The 15,670-nt window shown below is 55.1% G+C and overlaps 1 protein-coding gene across 1 annotated transcript; it reads right to left on the bottom strand.

Moving 5' to 3' along the window:
• Positions 1–486: 486 nt before the first annotated feature.
• On the bottom strand, positions 487–3,012 carry LOC144930938 (maestro heat-like repeat family member 5). The gene is made up of 4 exons (XM_078854717.1): positions 2,995–3,012; positions 1,759–2,007; positions 876–1,031; positions 487–633 (listed from the first exon to the last, which is right to left on the bottom strand). The coding sequence occupies exons 1-4, from the start codon at positions 3,010–3,012 to the stop codon at positions 487–489; spliced, it is 570 nt and encodes a 189-aa protein (XP_078710843.1).
• Between the last annotated feature and the right edge of the window lie 12,658 nt (positions 3,013–15,670).

The following is a 15,670-nucleotide window of genomic DNA, read 5'->3' as shown; positions in this document are numbered from 1 at the left end:
GTGAATTTGCTCTGCTTACCAATGAACAAGGCTGCAGAATGTCGTATTGTTGTCTGTGAGCTTTCCAGGTACTCTAGGGCCTGGAACAGGAATTTGGGGATGTGGCTCTTGTTGTTCTGCATCTGGAAAGAAAGAAGGAAGAAATGCACAATATACAAATGACATGTTCTCCCCACAGCGAATAGTCCAAGAAAGGCAAAGCATATAGCCAGGCCATGGCAACCGCCAATACGAACCCATACACCAGAGCAGCACCTCTCTGAAGTCACTGTTGTGTTCTCCAGAACCTCCGCTTTCATTTGAAAAGACAAAAGTTTGGAGGTCTGACAGTTGTGGAGAAAAATGTCAACAATGGGAACGGATTGTAAATCCTGTAGAAATGAACCAGCAGAGAGCCTGGAACAGAGTCTTGCAACCCGACCGAAGTGGATGGGTCCTCAGGCTGTGGGGTTAGAAAGGTCTCTCTCAAGTCCCCATTCACCCCTCTCAAGGCACAAGGAATTCACCTACCACGCACTTCCCGACACTCTTCAAGAGCTGTGAGGAGCCATCCCAGGCCATGCTGCGGAACAGCCTCTTCAAATGAGCCCAGCCGAGAAACACTGCGCAGCGGAAGAGCGTCAGTTTACATCGCTGCAAGAGAAGGGGAGACCAAGAGGGTTCTCACTGAGAGAGGGATAGTGTGGGGGACACTGGACCTTCTCCACCCCTTGTGCTGTGTGCTGTGAGGATGGATGAGGCACGAGGCTCCAGCAGGGAGTGAAGCCGGGAGGAGAAGACTCTGCTTGGGCAAGGGGCTCTGGTGATGACTGGAGTGGGGGCCCCAGGGGATTCTGGCTCTTTGCTCTGAAGGAAATAATGACCGTGGCACTTACCAGTGTCACACTCTCCTCCTGGTCTGCAAGATGCAGCAGCAGCGGGAGCAAGCAGTGGATGATTTCCTGCTGCACGAGGGCTTTGTCCGGGTCCTGCACCCTGCTCACCACGTTGCCAAGCAGTGAAATGGCAGCTGAGCGCACACTGCCCCTCTCCTGGCAATGACACACAGGGGGTGGGGACGCCCGGTTAAAGCCAGGCAGTATCAGAGCAGAACGCGACAGAGTCATAATCCGCCCGCTGCTCCGGTTCCCCCGTGTGAACTGACTTGGGTGGGGGGAGCAGGGCGGACACCAGGCCAGCGCCATAGACATCTTGTGCAGGCCTGAGACCCTGGGCAGGACAGCGCAGCCCCAGGGTGTCCCAGAGGCAGTTTCTGTCTGGAGAACCCAGAATCCCAGAACCCGAGAAGATTTGGGGAGAGGCAGGGAAGTCTGCTGGAGACTGGTCTGGGGAAGGGGAGAAGCCGCTGCTGGAGCCTTGCAGGGATTAGCTGCTACAAAACACAGCATTTCTTTTGCTCTTCGGTGCCCCCGAGAGCCGGGCCATTCCTGACCCACCTCTTTCCTGCTGAGAATCTCCACCTCTTTGGGGGCCTGTGTTCTCCAGACAGCTGGTCATCTGCCCAGGGCCAGGCCCCCTCTCCCCCAGGCCAGGCTGCAGCAGGGGCTGGGAGCATGGCGCTGAGGCTGAGCTTTGGCGAGAAGAGCTCTGACAGGGAGGTGGCTCAGCAGGAGATTCCCCACCCATGGCGGGGGCGCTCCTTGGAGGCTCCATGGCAGGCCTGAGGGGCGGGAGCCAAGGAGATGGGGAGAGAGAGACAAGGGCATCAGAGACAGGTGGAGGGGGGGAACGGGCTTCTCCTGGGGTTCCAAGCCTTACGTCATCAATGAAGGGGCGAAGGCTGACTGCAATGTCCTGGGAGATGGAGCCAAGCCCCTCCCTCTTGAGGAGGTAGATGATGTCTTGAGCTTTGTGCATGGCCTCCTTGACACACCCTCCATCCCGGTCACAAAACCTGGCAACGGTTCCTGGCAGCTGGGCCTGTAACCATCTCACCTGCAGGAATGAAGAAGGCAACTCATTACTTTCCGGGGTGACAGCCTGGAGCACATGCTGGACCACTCCCGCCTAGGAGAAACCACGGATGGCAGAGCCCCCCAACGGGGCAGAAAGTCATTCTCCTGTCACTCTGTGCCAGCTGCTCACTGTAACCTTTGTTGTTGCTCACCCCACCTCCCCCATTGCATCCCATCTGCAATCAGGGCTCCGCTCATGGGAGCAGGGAGCATGTCATGCCTTGATTTGCTCAGGAAAGCACCTCCACCATTTGAGGGCTGTGTGTTAAACAACAAGGGTTATGTGGGGATCTGGCTCTCGTTTCCGAGCTATCTGAGAGACATCGGCGTCCTTGGTCCCCTGGGCAATCCACGCCTCTTACCTTTTCTGGCTGGAACACAATACTGCCAAGGCCTCGCAGACTGAGCTTACATATGACGGGATTTGTGTCCTTGGTCCATTCCATGAGCTGCGCCCGGAGCTCTGATTTTGTCAGTACTGTCTCAATGGAAGGACTCTGGAGAAACTGGAAAGAGCCAAATCAACATCAGGTTGAGGAGCAGAGGTCTTCCTGGGGGGTCTGTTCCCTGGACAGTCGTCTTTACCAAAGGGCCACTTACTCCCACCCAAAGTCTCTGGTGCGTAGGGAGCCAGTTGCTGCCGTTTCAGTTGGTTCATTCCCAAAAGTTAGACTCATGCACAGCTCACAAATCAGCCCCCAGGGAAAGGGGCGTCTCCAGGCCTCATTGAGCGCCATACAGAGACCCCTGGGACAGAAGAAAAGCAGAACCTCAGGAAAAGGTGAGGAGAGAAGCATGGTCTTGGGGCACTGGAGAAACCTCTCCTCTTGTCCCATAATCCCATCGAGGCACATCCAGCCAGGAGCAATCTCACCCTGTCTCTCCCTCCCTCTCTTTGCCATGCCCCACAACCATCCTTGTGCAGAGAGGAGCTAGCTGGCGGTAAGGCTGCTGAGCTGCTGACAATGTGCCCCAGAGCTTACTGGCCTGAGCTGCTCTCCAGAAAGCCCCCTTGTGCCTGTCAACTAATGAATCTCACCTCAATACAGAAAGCCATGGCGATCGTTCTCTGCTCCTCCTCCCTCTCTCTCTGGACGATGGTGATTGCCTCTGTGAAAACTGCAGGGAGCTGAGGGTTCTCACACTCGATCATGGCTCTGGAACATGGAACAGAAAGTCCCTTGAAAATCACATAGAGTTCCTCTGGGAGAGAGAGTTCCTCTCCAGTTGCTGGGCTGAGCTGGCAGCCTGGAACAGAGGAATATTTCACACGGCAATCCCATTCCCAAGAGAGACCCAGCGAGGAGGAAACTTTGGGCTCCTACCTTGCAATCAGGCCAACACCCTGTGAATAGTAATATCGGGAGGCTATCGTGTCCCAACCCTGCTGAAACTGGATGATGGCAAATTCCTTCCAGTAGCCGGGCATGGAGAAAAGAGTCTTCACAGCCTCCACTGACGTGCTAAAGAGAAAAAATTACCAGTGTCAGGCAACGAGATCAGCCCCAGGCATGGCAAATCTGCACAAGCCCTGGGACACACAGCATGGTCAGCAGTAGCTAGCCTCCCCGAGGATAGATCCAGAGTGATATCATGATGCTTCCCTGCCCAATGGGCCCTGTCTACACTGCCGTTTCACTGAGTTTCTAACCATTAGTGACAATGTAGCTTCTTAAGATGATTGGTGTCATCATTCCCTATGGCTGAATACTTGACTCTTTACTGTGACAGGTAACAGGACTCAAGCGGGCATGTGGGGTCGGGTCCTTAGTTGGTGTAAGCGAGCAAAGCGATGTCAGTTTATACCACCTGAGGTGTCTTCCGGCGCTCTGGTTTTCCCGTGTAGATGGAAGCCCCTCACTGTGCCCACAGAGCCAGTTGAACTGGTCCCTCTTCCTCCTGCCTGCCTGTGAGGCTGAGATCCTGCAGGGCCTGGCCCCATGTGCTCCCGGTGTGGCTCTGTCTGCGTTCGGGGACGGAGGCCCCCAGATTTGCTCAGCAGACAGTGATGAAAGCACTGACCCTTTGGCGGGTGGCACAGGTGGATGGATGCACAAACTTGACTGCTGCCTGAGTGTGTGGGGAAAGCAGCTGGCCTGTGGACGGCGTCAGATGAGCGAGTGTGACTCACAAGAACACACGGTTCTCAACCCTTTTCCCTCAAGAGAGACCTGCACCCAACTAAGCCTGGGCCAACGACAGCACCCGAACCACCGATGGCCATGAACGGACCCCAGGTGTTTAGCAGAACAAATCTGTTCTTCCTTTTCCTTTCAGTCATTACCTTAAGGGGCTGAGGCAGCTGGATCCCTCCTCGGGGCTGGATGTCTCGCTGGCCATGTAGGTCCCTGGCAAGTGCAGATCCATCACATACTGCACTTGCCTGACGCAGAGGATGAGCAGCTGGGGATACATTTCCAGGATGGCTTCTCGGTATCCCCATAGGAAAAGGACCTCGAAAATGGTCTTCATGGCCTGGAGGGGAGAAAGCATTTCACTCAACTATCCCAATCTGTCCTCTGCCCCCATTGCCATTCGCGACTGTCCTTTTGTCATGTCTCATTTCCTCTCCAGCGTGTTACAAAAGAGGATTGGCTCCTGAGAGGGGAGGAGACATTTGGAAGCTCCTGAACCTTCCCCCATTCCTGGAACAGAAGCAGGATGGAACCCTATGGAAAGATCAGAAGAGTCTGGGTGACGTTATTCCCCGTTATTTCTCTTAATGGTGCAGACCCTGGGCTTTGGCTTTCCAGCCATGACTGGACGGGCTGAAATCATCCTGAGGAGATGCGTTCTCATAGGCCCAGTGTTTCTGGCCCAGTCAAACGTACTGGACATCTCAAGATCCCATGCTGGGAAGGTTTCTAGCCACAGTTTACAAAGCCAGAAACCTGGATACTTCCAAGAGACGCCCGAACTGCACCTGCTCACTAAAGGGCCATCTAAAGCAGAAGACGACTGAGCCAGGGTACCAGCAGAGAAACCACTTAAGATCTGTAACTTTTATCTGGGGGAAACTTTATTTACACCTCTTTGGTTTGATTGGAGGTGGCCAGGACACACGAAGGCCTGGTCTACACGACAGAGTTAGGTCAACACAAGGCCACTCACCCAGCATCACCCTAACTATGGAATTTCCTTCCCATTGGCAGAACTGCAGTTCAGTCGATGCAGTGTCAGCATGGACACCGTGTCGTTTATGTCAACTGACCCTCAGGAGCCTTCCCGCAATGCCCCACCCTGACCGAGGAATCGCGACAAGCGCTTCTGGTGAGGACGTGCGCTGCTGGCACCAGGGCTGGCTCCAGCTTTTTGGCGGCCCCAAGCGGAGAAGGGAAAGAAAAGAAAAACCCGATTGAGCTGCCCCCGAAGTGGCGCTGAAGAGGAAGAGAGGGAATGAAGGACCCGCTGCCGAATTACCGCCAAAGACCCAGACGTGCCGCCCCAACTTTCTATTGGCTGCCCCAGGCCCCGGCTTCCTTTGCTGGCCCACGGAGCCGGCCCTGGCTGACACAAGCAGCAAAGTGCAGCCCCACCCAAGGGATGGGCTTGCTGTGGCGGCTGTGAGCCGAGGGAGGTTAGGTCAGCTGAGCTGTGTAGTGGAGCTGTGGCCTGAAGCTCAGAAGGGGCGAAGCTCACACACAGACACACACACACACAAAGATGCACCATCCTCCCTGCGGTGGTGCGTTCGCAAAGTGACATCTCAAATCTCACTTACAGCCAGGGACACATGGCCGCTCTTCTCCTCCCGGCGTCTCTGCTGGAGCTTGTCCAGCAGCTGCCGCAGCACCTCCCTGGTGAGCTGGGGTTCTTCACCCAAGGCCTTCCACAGCTCAAGGGCACATCTGCAGAGTCCGAAACAGAAGTCAGACCTTCCCTGCCTGGCCACCTCTCGCCCTCCCCAGGGAGAGGCTTGCAATGTAGGCAGGAAAGGCGTCTCTCAGTGGAGACACCGATCAGTGTGGGGAGGCTGAGGCTGGGCAAGTCCCTTCAGAGAACGTTGTATTTATTCCTTTCCCCTCATGGGTTATTGTTCCTGAAGCCAGCACCACTGCTTCCAAACAGTGACCATGAACTGACCACAGAGTGACCAACACACTGCAGACTGCAAAATTCGGCTCTCTTCCGCTAGGGTCAGTGCGGAGGAACTTGCCTGACCTCATTGGAGTTACTCTGGCTATTTGGGGGTGTAACTGAGACCCAGCGTTTGGCCAAGTGTCTCAAAGCACCTCAATCCTACTGCAGTGTGGTGGATGGGATCAGACACTGAATGAGAACATGCCCTGATAGGAGAGGATTCAGGAGCTTGGAAGGGGAGATTGTACTGCCCAGCGTGACAGAGATGGAAGGAAACTAGCATTGAAATCCCTCTCCTCTCTTCTCTCCATTCTTGCTGATCTAAGTCCTGCTGGTGCCCGCAGGCATCTGCAGAGGAAGACTGCAGACGGATCCAAAAGACTTCCAGTCATTTGACTTCCAAGTTTGGTGAGGAAGCTCGGACATGGTGGTCAAGCCCTGGGGACACTGAGAGCTAGGTTGGACAAATCAAGAGCAAATGGCCTGGAAGCAAGGTCTTCAGGAAGCTTGACTGAAATTCTGTGCCGTGGCTGCCGAGTTTCTACAGCTTGTGAGCACAGCCCCTGGAAAGCACTGTGGCTGTTCCAAGGAATTCAAACCTGAAAGGTTTACAAATCAAACACTCAAAGAAATATGAAAACCAACACTGTATTCCTCTGGTAACTGAATTGGGCAAGAAATTCAATTTCTTTCATGCTGCTCTTCAATTTGCTCTCCCATGTGACACAGATTTGTCTCTGGGCAGTGCAGAACAGCATTGCAGAAGATGCCGAGGAAAGCCGGAGTTGTGACCTCTGGCTAGGGTCCAAGTTGGGTTTCACGGCCCCTAGGGACATGGGGATTGTGTTCTAAACACCTCAGATGGATGACTCTGCAAAGTGACCAGCAATAACCAGCAGGACTCAGAGTTTACAACATATTGAGATGAAAAGAGGCACTCGCCCCTCTCAGAGCTATTACTGCTGGCTGTCTGCAGACTGAGGCAGGCTGCACTGCATTTACGCTCTGGTCATGTGTGGGTGATTTTTTGTCTTTTTTGCAACAATAAGCCCTGGAAATTTCTGTCTTCAGAGATTTACCTCTGCTGCACAGCTCCAGAAGAATGAGTGTATTTTTTCACCAATTCCTCAGCCACGGAATAACTAGGCATCTGACGACAGGTAACAATCCTGCCCTGGTCTGCAGAGGATAGACAGATGGGGCTCATGGGCCATTTCCGTCTCTGCCTTCTCTCATGCACTAAGGAGCAGCCAGACCTCATGAGCGAGGGATGTTGAGTGAGCCCCAAAGTCATTTATTGGCCCTGTACTGGATCTGAGAGGAAGTGGGTGACCCATAGAAATCAGGACAATGCTGGAATTCTCCAGAAAACTGGCACGTCTCCATCCCGGGGAGTGCAGGAGGAGGGGTTGGCTCCTCAGCGGCTGGGTTTGGCCATCTCCTCTTAGTAAGCATGGACAGCTCTCTGCACAGCAGGAAACTTGCAGGAGAACCTCTGTGCTGTGGGATTGTAAAACCTGCCGTAACAAATCTTAAAGCCGGCTCTCTACCCTCGGGCTCAGGCTCTGGCACCTAGAACAGCAGTGTAGACATGGTGACTTGGGCTGGAGCCCAGGCTCTGAAGCTCCCCTCCTCCCTGGGCTTCAGAGATCAAGGTCCAGCCCAAGCCCAGAAGAGTCTGCATTCCTCTTTTGGCCCCACAGTGCCAGCCCTGGGAGCCCAAGTCCATAGGGCCAGGAGGCTTTCAGGCTCCTGCTGCAGAGTTTGCAGCACAGGCTAGACAGACCCTAAAGGGACAAGCCCCCCCCCGAGGGCTCTTCCATGAGGAATTGGTCATGGCTCTTGCCTCTCTCGAACAAGGAGCAGGAGTTACAGCCCTGGGTGGAGGATTCTGGTGACCTGTTCTGCTAGCGGGGTGGGAAACGGGATCAGAGCTTGGGAGAGACAGAGAGAGACGTGCAAAGCCAAATTCTTCCTGATCCTTCAGCTGGAAAACAAGGCCCTGCAGCATGTCTGAGGAAACCATGTCTGCTCCTGGAGCCTAATGTGGAGGCTCGTCAGCAGACTAGGTGAGTGCTGCCTTGCCAGGGCTGGGGCTGTCACTCACCTTCAGTGTGGCTGGGCGTCCTCAGGGAAGTGTCAGAGCTCCTTCGGGCAGAGAACACTTCAAAACCTGACGCCGCGGATCCCCGCGGCCAAGCGCTGAATGGCAAGGGGCTGAGCCAACCTTCAAAGCACCATGCCAGTGTGTCCCAGGAACGGTTTCCTAGGAGAGGCGATTCTCCCGTCCCCCTCTCTGCCCAGCATCCCCCTGCCCCACTGCGGGCGTCTCTTACTCTCTCCATCTTGTCTCCGTGGAGAGATACGATGGCCCTCAGCTCTTCCTCTGCGGCTCTAAATCTCTGCAGGGTGGGTGTTGTCAGACCCTGCATGGCCGTCATCAGCAGGGCGTGGAGCGGGTCTGAGGAAGGGTGCTCCCTGAGGGTCTGCAATGAACAGGGACAAAGCCTGTGGGGACTGAGTTTTTCCCTCGGGCAGCTGCCCTGGAACAGTCTGTCCCCGGGGGAGGCTGCCAGCGCCGAGGGAGCCTGGAGACTCCGGCTGAGCCCGTTTCTTAAAAAGCCTCCCCAGGTGCCAAGGTTTCCTCAGCCTTTCGTCCGCTCTCTGGCCCCCTCTCCTGAGAAGAGACGGGAGCCTCTCGGGCAGTGCAGGGAACCCAAGGGCCACCCCATTTCCTCCCTCTCTAGCCCCTCCTCCCAGGACGCCCAGCTTTTGCTGAGAAAGCCTCAATGTCCTGCAAAGCCCATTCCAGTTGCTCCTTGAGTGTCGCCGAGGGGTCACCGGAGAACCTGCCTCATGTCCCATCCCACCCCATAGGGCCCAAAGGGAAACGCCCTCTTCCTTCCCCACCCCGCAGCGTGAGGCGCTGCCAGAAAACAGGCAGGAATCGCCGGCAGGAGAGAAAGTAGCTGAGACTGAAGGAGCGAGTCTGCCTGGCTGAGGAGAACCCCAAACCGTGGGCCTCCGGGGCCAGGCTCCTGTGGGTCAGAACTCACTGGGCACAATGTTACTCCTGGGGGCCCGGTTCCAGGGTCACCTCAACCCAGGGCCTGGGGTGCTGGAGGCCTTTGCCCTGGTGTCTCAGGGCAGCCCCGGGGGATTGCTGCGGCTGGCCTGCGTGGCGCTGGATTAGCACCGTCTGTCCTGGATGCCCGCAGCTGAGGACGCAGTCGAGCACACCGGAGTGGCCGACTCGCCTCCACACTCCAGCCCCCCGGCACCTCAGGAGCTCCCAGAATTGCAGACTTTTGTACGTGCTGCAGGGTGCTCTGTCCCTGACAGCAAGAGTCACAAGGGCGTCAAGGTGCCTTTGTGACTCGGACGGAGCCAGATGTCGGCAGGCGGGATCGAACCTGGGACCTCAATGCAGGAGCCCCTGCCACAGGAGCTAAAACCCATGCGGCTGTTAGCTCAGGCTGGAGAGCAGACTCATCGGTTCTGTCTCGAAGTGGTCCTGGTGCCACGAGATGGGCCAGAACCCCACAGCCAGGAGATATGCGGGTCACCCCGACAAGGGCAGGGATGGGCCTGGTCTGACTTTCAGCCGTGCCTGTGGGCCATGGGAAGTGCCTCAGAATCAGGCACCTGAGCCAGGCACGTCTGCCAATCCCACGAAGCACCCCTGGGCTTCTTGAGGTGCCTAAACCCCCTTGTCAAACTGGGCCTCCTTCGACAACCCAGAGAAACTCGTAAAGACTGGCTGGAGTTGATCACACTTCAAGAGTGTTCCTTTTCAGTCCCCTGAGCAAGGGGCAGGTCGTTCTCCTGTCAGAGATCCCAGCTCCGGGAGATATGAACACACACAGCAAGGGGTGCTTTCCATGAGCACAGCCACACAGCGTCATTACCATCGTCCTAGGGGAGATGCTCGTTAATGAGGAGACGGGAGCGCGCTCTTCTTCCTGCTCTTCTGGGCTCCCTTTTTCCCACTTCTCCTTCGTCTCCGACGGCTCCTTCTTCGTCCCTGCAGCAGAAAGAAACATTCTTAACGTTTTGCTTTTCCATGTCTTCTCCCTGGTTTCCAGAGGGTGGAAGCTGGGCACAGAGCCCTGAAGCGAATTGCCCCGGCTCAGACTGAAGGTTGTTGGCAGAGCTGAGCAGAGAACTCCGATCTCCTGACTCTTAGCCGGGGGCTTTTACCACACGAGGGTTCCTCTTACCTCGGGGCCGGTTTCTTTTCTTTTCTACTCTTCCTCTCCCCTTGCCCACCTTTCCCGTCAGTGACGGGCAACAGGCCTCATTTTGTATTTAACCCCCCAAGAAGCAATGACTCAGCTCTGGTACGGTTCCCAGCTGTGACCTGCTGAGACCTCAGGAGCATTTTCCTGATGAAAGGGACCCGATCCAGGAGAAAAGAAATGATTTCCTATAGCGTCCAGCCTCTCTGTTCCCCTTACAGCCTGGAGTAATATTAGTACTCCCCACCCCACAGGGCCAGACCCCCAGAGGGGGGTGACCTGACATTGTCAGCTCTCCCCACCTCAGCGATGGACCTCTGCCACCCTCTCCAAGAGGATCCGGCACTAAATGGATTCCAGAGTCTGAGGTACCCATCACTGTCCCATGAGACGGCCCTGATGTGGAAGTGTAAGGGGACTGTTGGCCCCTTACTCAAACTCAGTGGGGTTTTTGGTTGGCTAGGTCCCAGTCCCAAAAGGAAGGGGAAGGGTGGATGGGAAACCAGGACTCTGATACTGACAGTCCTCAGGGGCCATGGGGCGAGGCCAACGCTCCAGGTCAGCCTGATGGACAGGGCGGGCAGGCTAATGACGGAGTCAGGGGGTCAGAAAGGTCCCCGTCCTCCGCGTGAGCTGGAATTGCCTGGCTCAGGCAGCGTGGGGCCGAGCTAAGGAGAGAGCAGGGGCCCAAGCTGAGCTGGGGAGCAGAGGCGGGCCAGCCAGCGGGGCAGAGAGACAGCCCAGGGAGAGCAGACCCTGGGCTGGGAGCAGGGCTGCAGCCACAGAGCCAGCGGGGCCGGAGAAGCAGCCCCGGGGGCTGGAGGCAGAGCAGCAGCATCCGTGCTGAGGCAGGGTGGAGCCGGAGCTCGAACAGTGGGGCTGGGGCTGGGGCTGGGGCTGGAGCTGGGTGCGGAGAGCAACTGGGGCCAGCCAAGGGGGGACCCTGGCAAAGGGCCCAGCGCAGAGAGACACCCCCAGCCGAGGGTCCTTGCAGGCCAGACTGGGAGGGGGATCTGAACCCGGGGGGAAGGAGGGACCCACTCCCCAAAGCCCGGAGGGGTGTGGTCACCACCAGAGCAAGTGTCCGACCCGCTGCATCCCTGCGGCACAGCCAGGGCCGGAGAAGGGGCCTGGGACCTACAAGGAACCAACTGTGAACGGCCCTGACGTTCCAGAGACATGGTTTGTGACGTTCCCTGCCACAGAGCGGGGTGATGTGTTTTCCTTTCATCTTTCCCATTTTTCCTTATTCTTTTTTAAATTAATTGCTGATTAAATAAACTGTATTTGCTTTAAATCGTATGTAATGATCAGTGGGTCAGGGAAGCGCCCAGTGCAGAGAGAGCACCCCGGAGTCGGGACTCCCGAGCCCCTGTCCTAGGTGGCCACAGCAAGGTTGGGGGTCGAGCCCCCCAGGAATCCTGGGCCCAGCCTTGTTGGGGTTACGAGGACTCTGCCAGACAGGAGAGTGGAAGGGGAGTCCTCCAGGGCAGGGAGGCCTCTGGGGAAAGGAAGTGGGAGCGAGGACTCAGATCCTTCCTCTAGCCCATTTCACCGGAGAAGTGCAGAAGCCAGGAAAGTTCCCCACAATAGCGGGACCGTTCCCCCGCTTCCATAAGGCTTGTAGACTGACTGGTGAGAGTATTCCTCACATGCTCCTTGCTAACCATGTGATTTGTATCCTCACCTGTGAGATCCAGTTCAACTTGGTCTTGCTTCTCCTGCAGCTTCTCCTCCTCTGACGCCACCTGGTTCTTGGCTGCTTTCTTCTTCTTCTTCTTCTTCTTCTTCTTCTCCTTCTTCAGGGAAAAGCACGTCCACCTTCTTGGAGAGGAAACTGTTCTCTCCTCATCGCTATCTGCCATCGAGTTGTCAGACTGGCTACAGACACAGAGTCTTTTCATGCCTGATAGGATCTTCCACGAGCATTTGCTTCTCGTGGGCTTCTCTGGCAAGGCCTGTTCTTGCTGGCTGATGGCAGAGCATGCCTCCATGGCTGCCGGTTGGACGAACACCGTGTGCACATGGCTCTCTCTATGCTCCCGAGAGGTGAGTCTTTGAAAAAAGGAACAAAGCCTGGAATAGAAAGACGGAGGAAATGGGTTTTTCTGTCCTACTCTAAAGGAAGGGAATTAGTCTGCCCAGGATTCCCAGATCCAAGAGAGTGGTCTTTTGAAGCCATCTGCTCCTCTAATAGTCAGGACTGGTTCATACAACAAAAGAATATAAACAACAAAAGACTGGCCACACTGGCTCAAACGAAAGGTCCATCTAGCCCTGTATCCTGTCTTCCGACAGTGGCCAGTGCCAGGTGCCCCAGAGGGAATGAACAGAGAATCATCAAGTGATCCATTCCTGTTGCTCACTCCTGGCTTCTGGCAAACAGAGGCTAGGGACACCATCCCTTCCCATCTTGGCTAACAGCGATTGATGGACCGATCCTCCATGAATTTATCTAGTTCATTTTTGAATCCTTTGTTTCTTTGAAATTTGCTCCCCCTTATTAACAAAGGCTTCAATGGGGGCACTTTGATTTGAACCAAGGACCACTTAATGTGCAGTCAAACACTCTATCACTGAGCTCTACCCCCATGACTAGACCCAGCCCCAGGTGAAGACACTTGGGACCATGGTGAAAGAGGAATTCTTCTGGGAAAGTTCCAGGGCCCGTGTTATGCAGGAGGTCAGACTAGATGATCAGGCCTGGCCTTAGAGCCGCTGAAACTGAATTTATGAACCTCAAGTTGCCTTTAACGGCTAGGATGAAAATTGCTGCTCCTGTCCAAGAGAAGATGCTTTGAGGTTTCCTTGGGGAGAGGCACCAGGATCCCCGTTCCACCTTTGTCACAGCCTTTCTTGGACACAGCACATCACAGCTTCTCCCCTTTTGTTCTATAACAAGAAACCTCCACGCACCAGATCTGTAATCCCGTCCTAGCCCAGTCACTGGCTCCAGTTCCTAGCCTGACTCTCACCCCATGGAGCTCACGCCTCCTCTGCCAATGGACAGACATGGAAACAGCCAAGGTCAATTTCTGTTTTCTTTGCTCATTGCCTGGGCCTAGTTGCAAAAATGCTTCATTATTAACCCCACTCCTTTGCACACAGAATGTTGGGACTCTGGGAACAGACAGGGCCAAGCCAAAAACCAAGACACCTCTGTTCCCAGAGAAGCCAGGAAAAGGAACAAAGGATTGTCGTCTAGAAGGCTTGAGGGTCTGGAAGGATGGATTAGCAGCCGCAAATAAGTTGACTTATTCTCAACTATTCCAAAATCTGGACTGTATTAGCAGGGGGAAAATAACCAGTAAACTTTAAGTGAAGAATTTCCCATACTATTTATAACGTCCAATCAGAACAATAGGCCACCCAAACAATGACAAAGAAATCACAGCGAGACCCATGACAAATTTAGGCTGCAGTTTATTTAAACCCCTTTTCTGGAAAGGGATTGCAGGGGGGATTTAACACGTCTGTTTTATGTAGCCCAATGGGGGAATAGTAGAATTTGTAGAGAGTTTTGAAGTCTCTCTCCATGAGATTATTTCTGAGAGAACTACCAAGATGGCAGCCAGGGGATGGGAGTGGAGCTGGGTCACTTTCAATAGCTTCAGATTTATTTCTTCAGCATATTTGAGCTCATTTATGTGCCTTTCAATCATGTAAATTCTGAGACCGATCTTGTCTCAATACACATACATTAGACAATCATGACATGAGACAGACGGTTTCTATTCACTACTTGAAGGCAAGGAGTGCATTAGGGGCAACTCCGAGGGAAATACTATTGATGGAGCTATCAGTCTAAATTCTACACCAGTTTTTTATCTTCCCTTTAGGTTATAGCCATGGAAATTCACCCATGCTAGTCTGCTGAAAGATAAAAGCATCGAAATCTGCCTCCAAAGACCGTGACCGGCTGAAGCAGACGGAGAAGGGAGAGATGCCCACATTCAAATCAAAACGGAACGCTGAGACCTGACTGTTGCAACGCTGGCCCCCACCCGTCCCTGCACCGGGGGGGGGGGGGCCAAGCTGAGCCTGAGAAGAGCCAGAATTGACCAATGAACATTGCCAAAGAGCCCCAGTAACACGCCAGCAGCCCCCCATCCACCACCCCTTCCAGCCCCCAGCACCTCCCGCCCAGCGGCAGCCCCCCCTGTCAGCGCCTCCCCCTCCCTCCCCACTCCTCCCGCCCGCCGCAATCGGCTGTTCTGCAGTGCGCAGGAGGCTCTGGTGGGGAAGGGGCAGGAGCGAGGGCATGGCAGGCTCGGGGGAAGGGGCAGGGGCCTTGGGGGAAGGGGTGGAGAGGTGGCAGGACCTGGGGCAGAGCAGGGGGTTGAGCAGTGAGCACCCCACAGCGTATTGGAAAGTTGGCATCTGTATCTCCAGCCTCGGAGTCAGCGCTGTGCAAGGAGCCGCGTATTAACGTCTGACGAGCCGCATGCGGCCCCGGAGCCCCAGGTCGGCCACCCCTGCCCGAGGGGAAGGAGGCACCAACCCATCATGTGCGATCGAAGGAGCAGGAAAAGAATCTGGGAATTACCTTCTGTAAAAACTCATCTTTTGTCGAAAACCTGTGGAAAAAGCTGATGCAAGAAGTTGTTGACAGAGGGATAGTCCGCGTCTCTCAGCAGCTCCTTGGGTCACCAGCCGTTGTCAACCAAGGCAGTTGGCAGACTGAAGGCAGGGCAAGAATGCTGAGGCCGAACAGTCTTTGCTGTTGGCATCCGTGACCTCACAATCAACTTAAGCATCAACACACACAGACCCCCCACCCAGAGAGACACACACACACAGGAGCTGGTAACATTTACAACATGGAGAGATGCACCCAAAATCTCGAGGACTTTTGATTTGGGGGAGGGCATCATCGGCGCTGACTGCATGGGTGCCCCGAGGCTGGAGCACCCATGGGGAAAAATTAGTGGGTGCTTTGCACCCACCGGCAGCCAAGCTCTGCCGTCCCCCAGAGCATCTCCCACTGACCAACTCCTCCCCCACCCTGCCAGGGCCTTCTGCCCACCACAAAACAGCTGTTTGGCTGCATTCAGGATGCTCCCATTTGGTGGGGGAGGAGCAAAGCCATAACTCACCCAGAGATGTGATTGTATTAAATGGTTCGGAGGCTCAGAAACACGTAGAAAATGTTCCAAGGCCCTGAGCTAGTGAAAGTGCCAATCACCCAGAGAGCAGTGGGAGCGGGTCCAAGATGTAGCAAAGAGGGTTTCCTGCAGGGAGAAGGGAAGCAGGGAGATTGCAGCTCTTTGGGACAGAGACTGTCTGTTTGTTCTGTATGTATGCAGCACCTGGCACAATGGGGCCTGATACCTGAGTAGGGCCTGGACACAGTGCTAATAAAGCAAGGGCATTTGTTGAATTACTGAAGTGCCCTGA

This window comes from Lepidochelys kempii, chromosome 11 (genome assembly GCF_965140285.1).
Source record: "Lepidochelys kempii isolate rLepKem1 chromosome 11, rLepKem1.hap1, whole genome shotgun sequence".
NCBI lineage: Eukaryota > Metazoa > Chordata > Testudines > Cheloniidae > Lepidochelys > Lepidochelys kempii.
This window is presented reverse-complemented; position numbering and strand designations above follow the sequence as displayed.

Bases quoted from the DNA above. Each gene is read 5' to 3' on its own strand.
- LOC144930938 (XM_078854717.1), bottom strand. The intron at 1,032-1,758 runs GTAAGGCTTGGA...TGTCATTGCCAG, and splicing joins TTCGCCCCTTCATTGATGAC to GAGAGGGGCAGTGTGCGCTC. The intron at 634-875 runs GTAAGTGCCACG...CTTCTCTTGCAG, and splicing joins AGGAGGAGAGTGTGACACTG to CGATGTAAACTGACGCTCTT.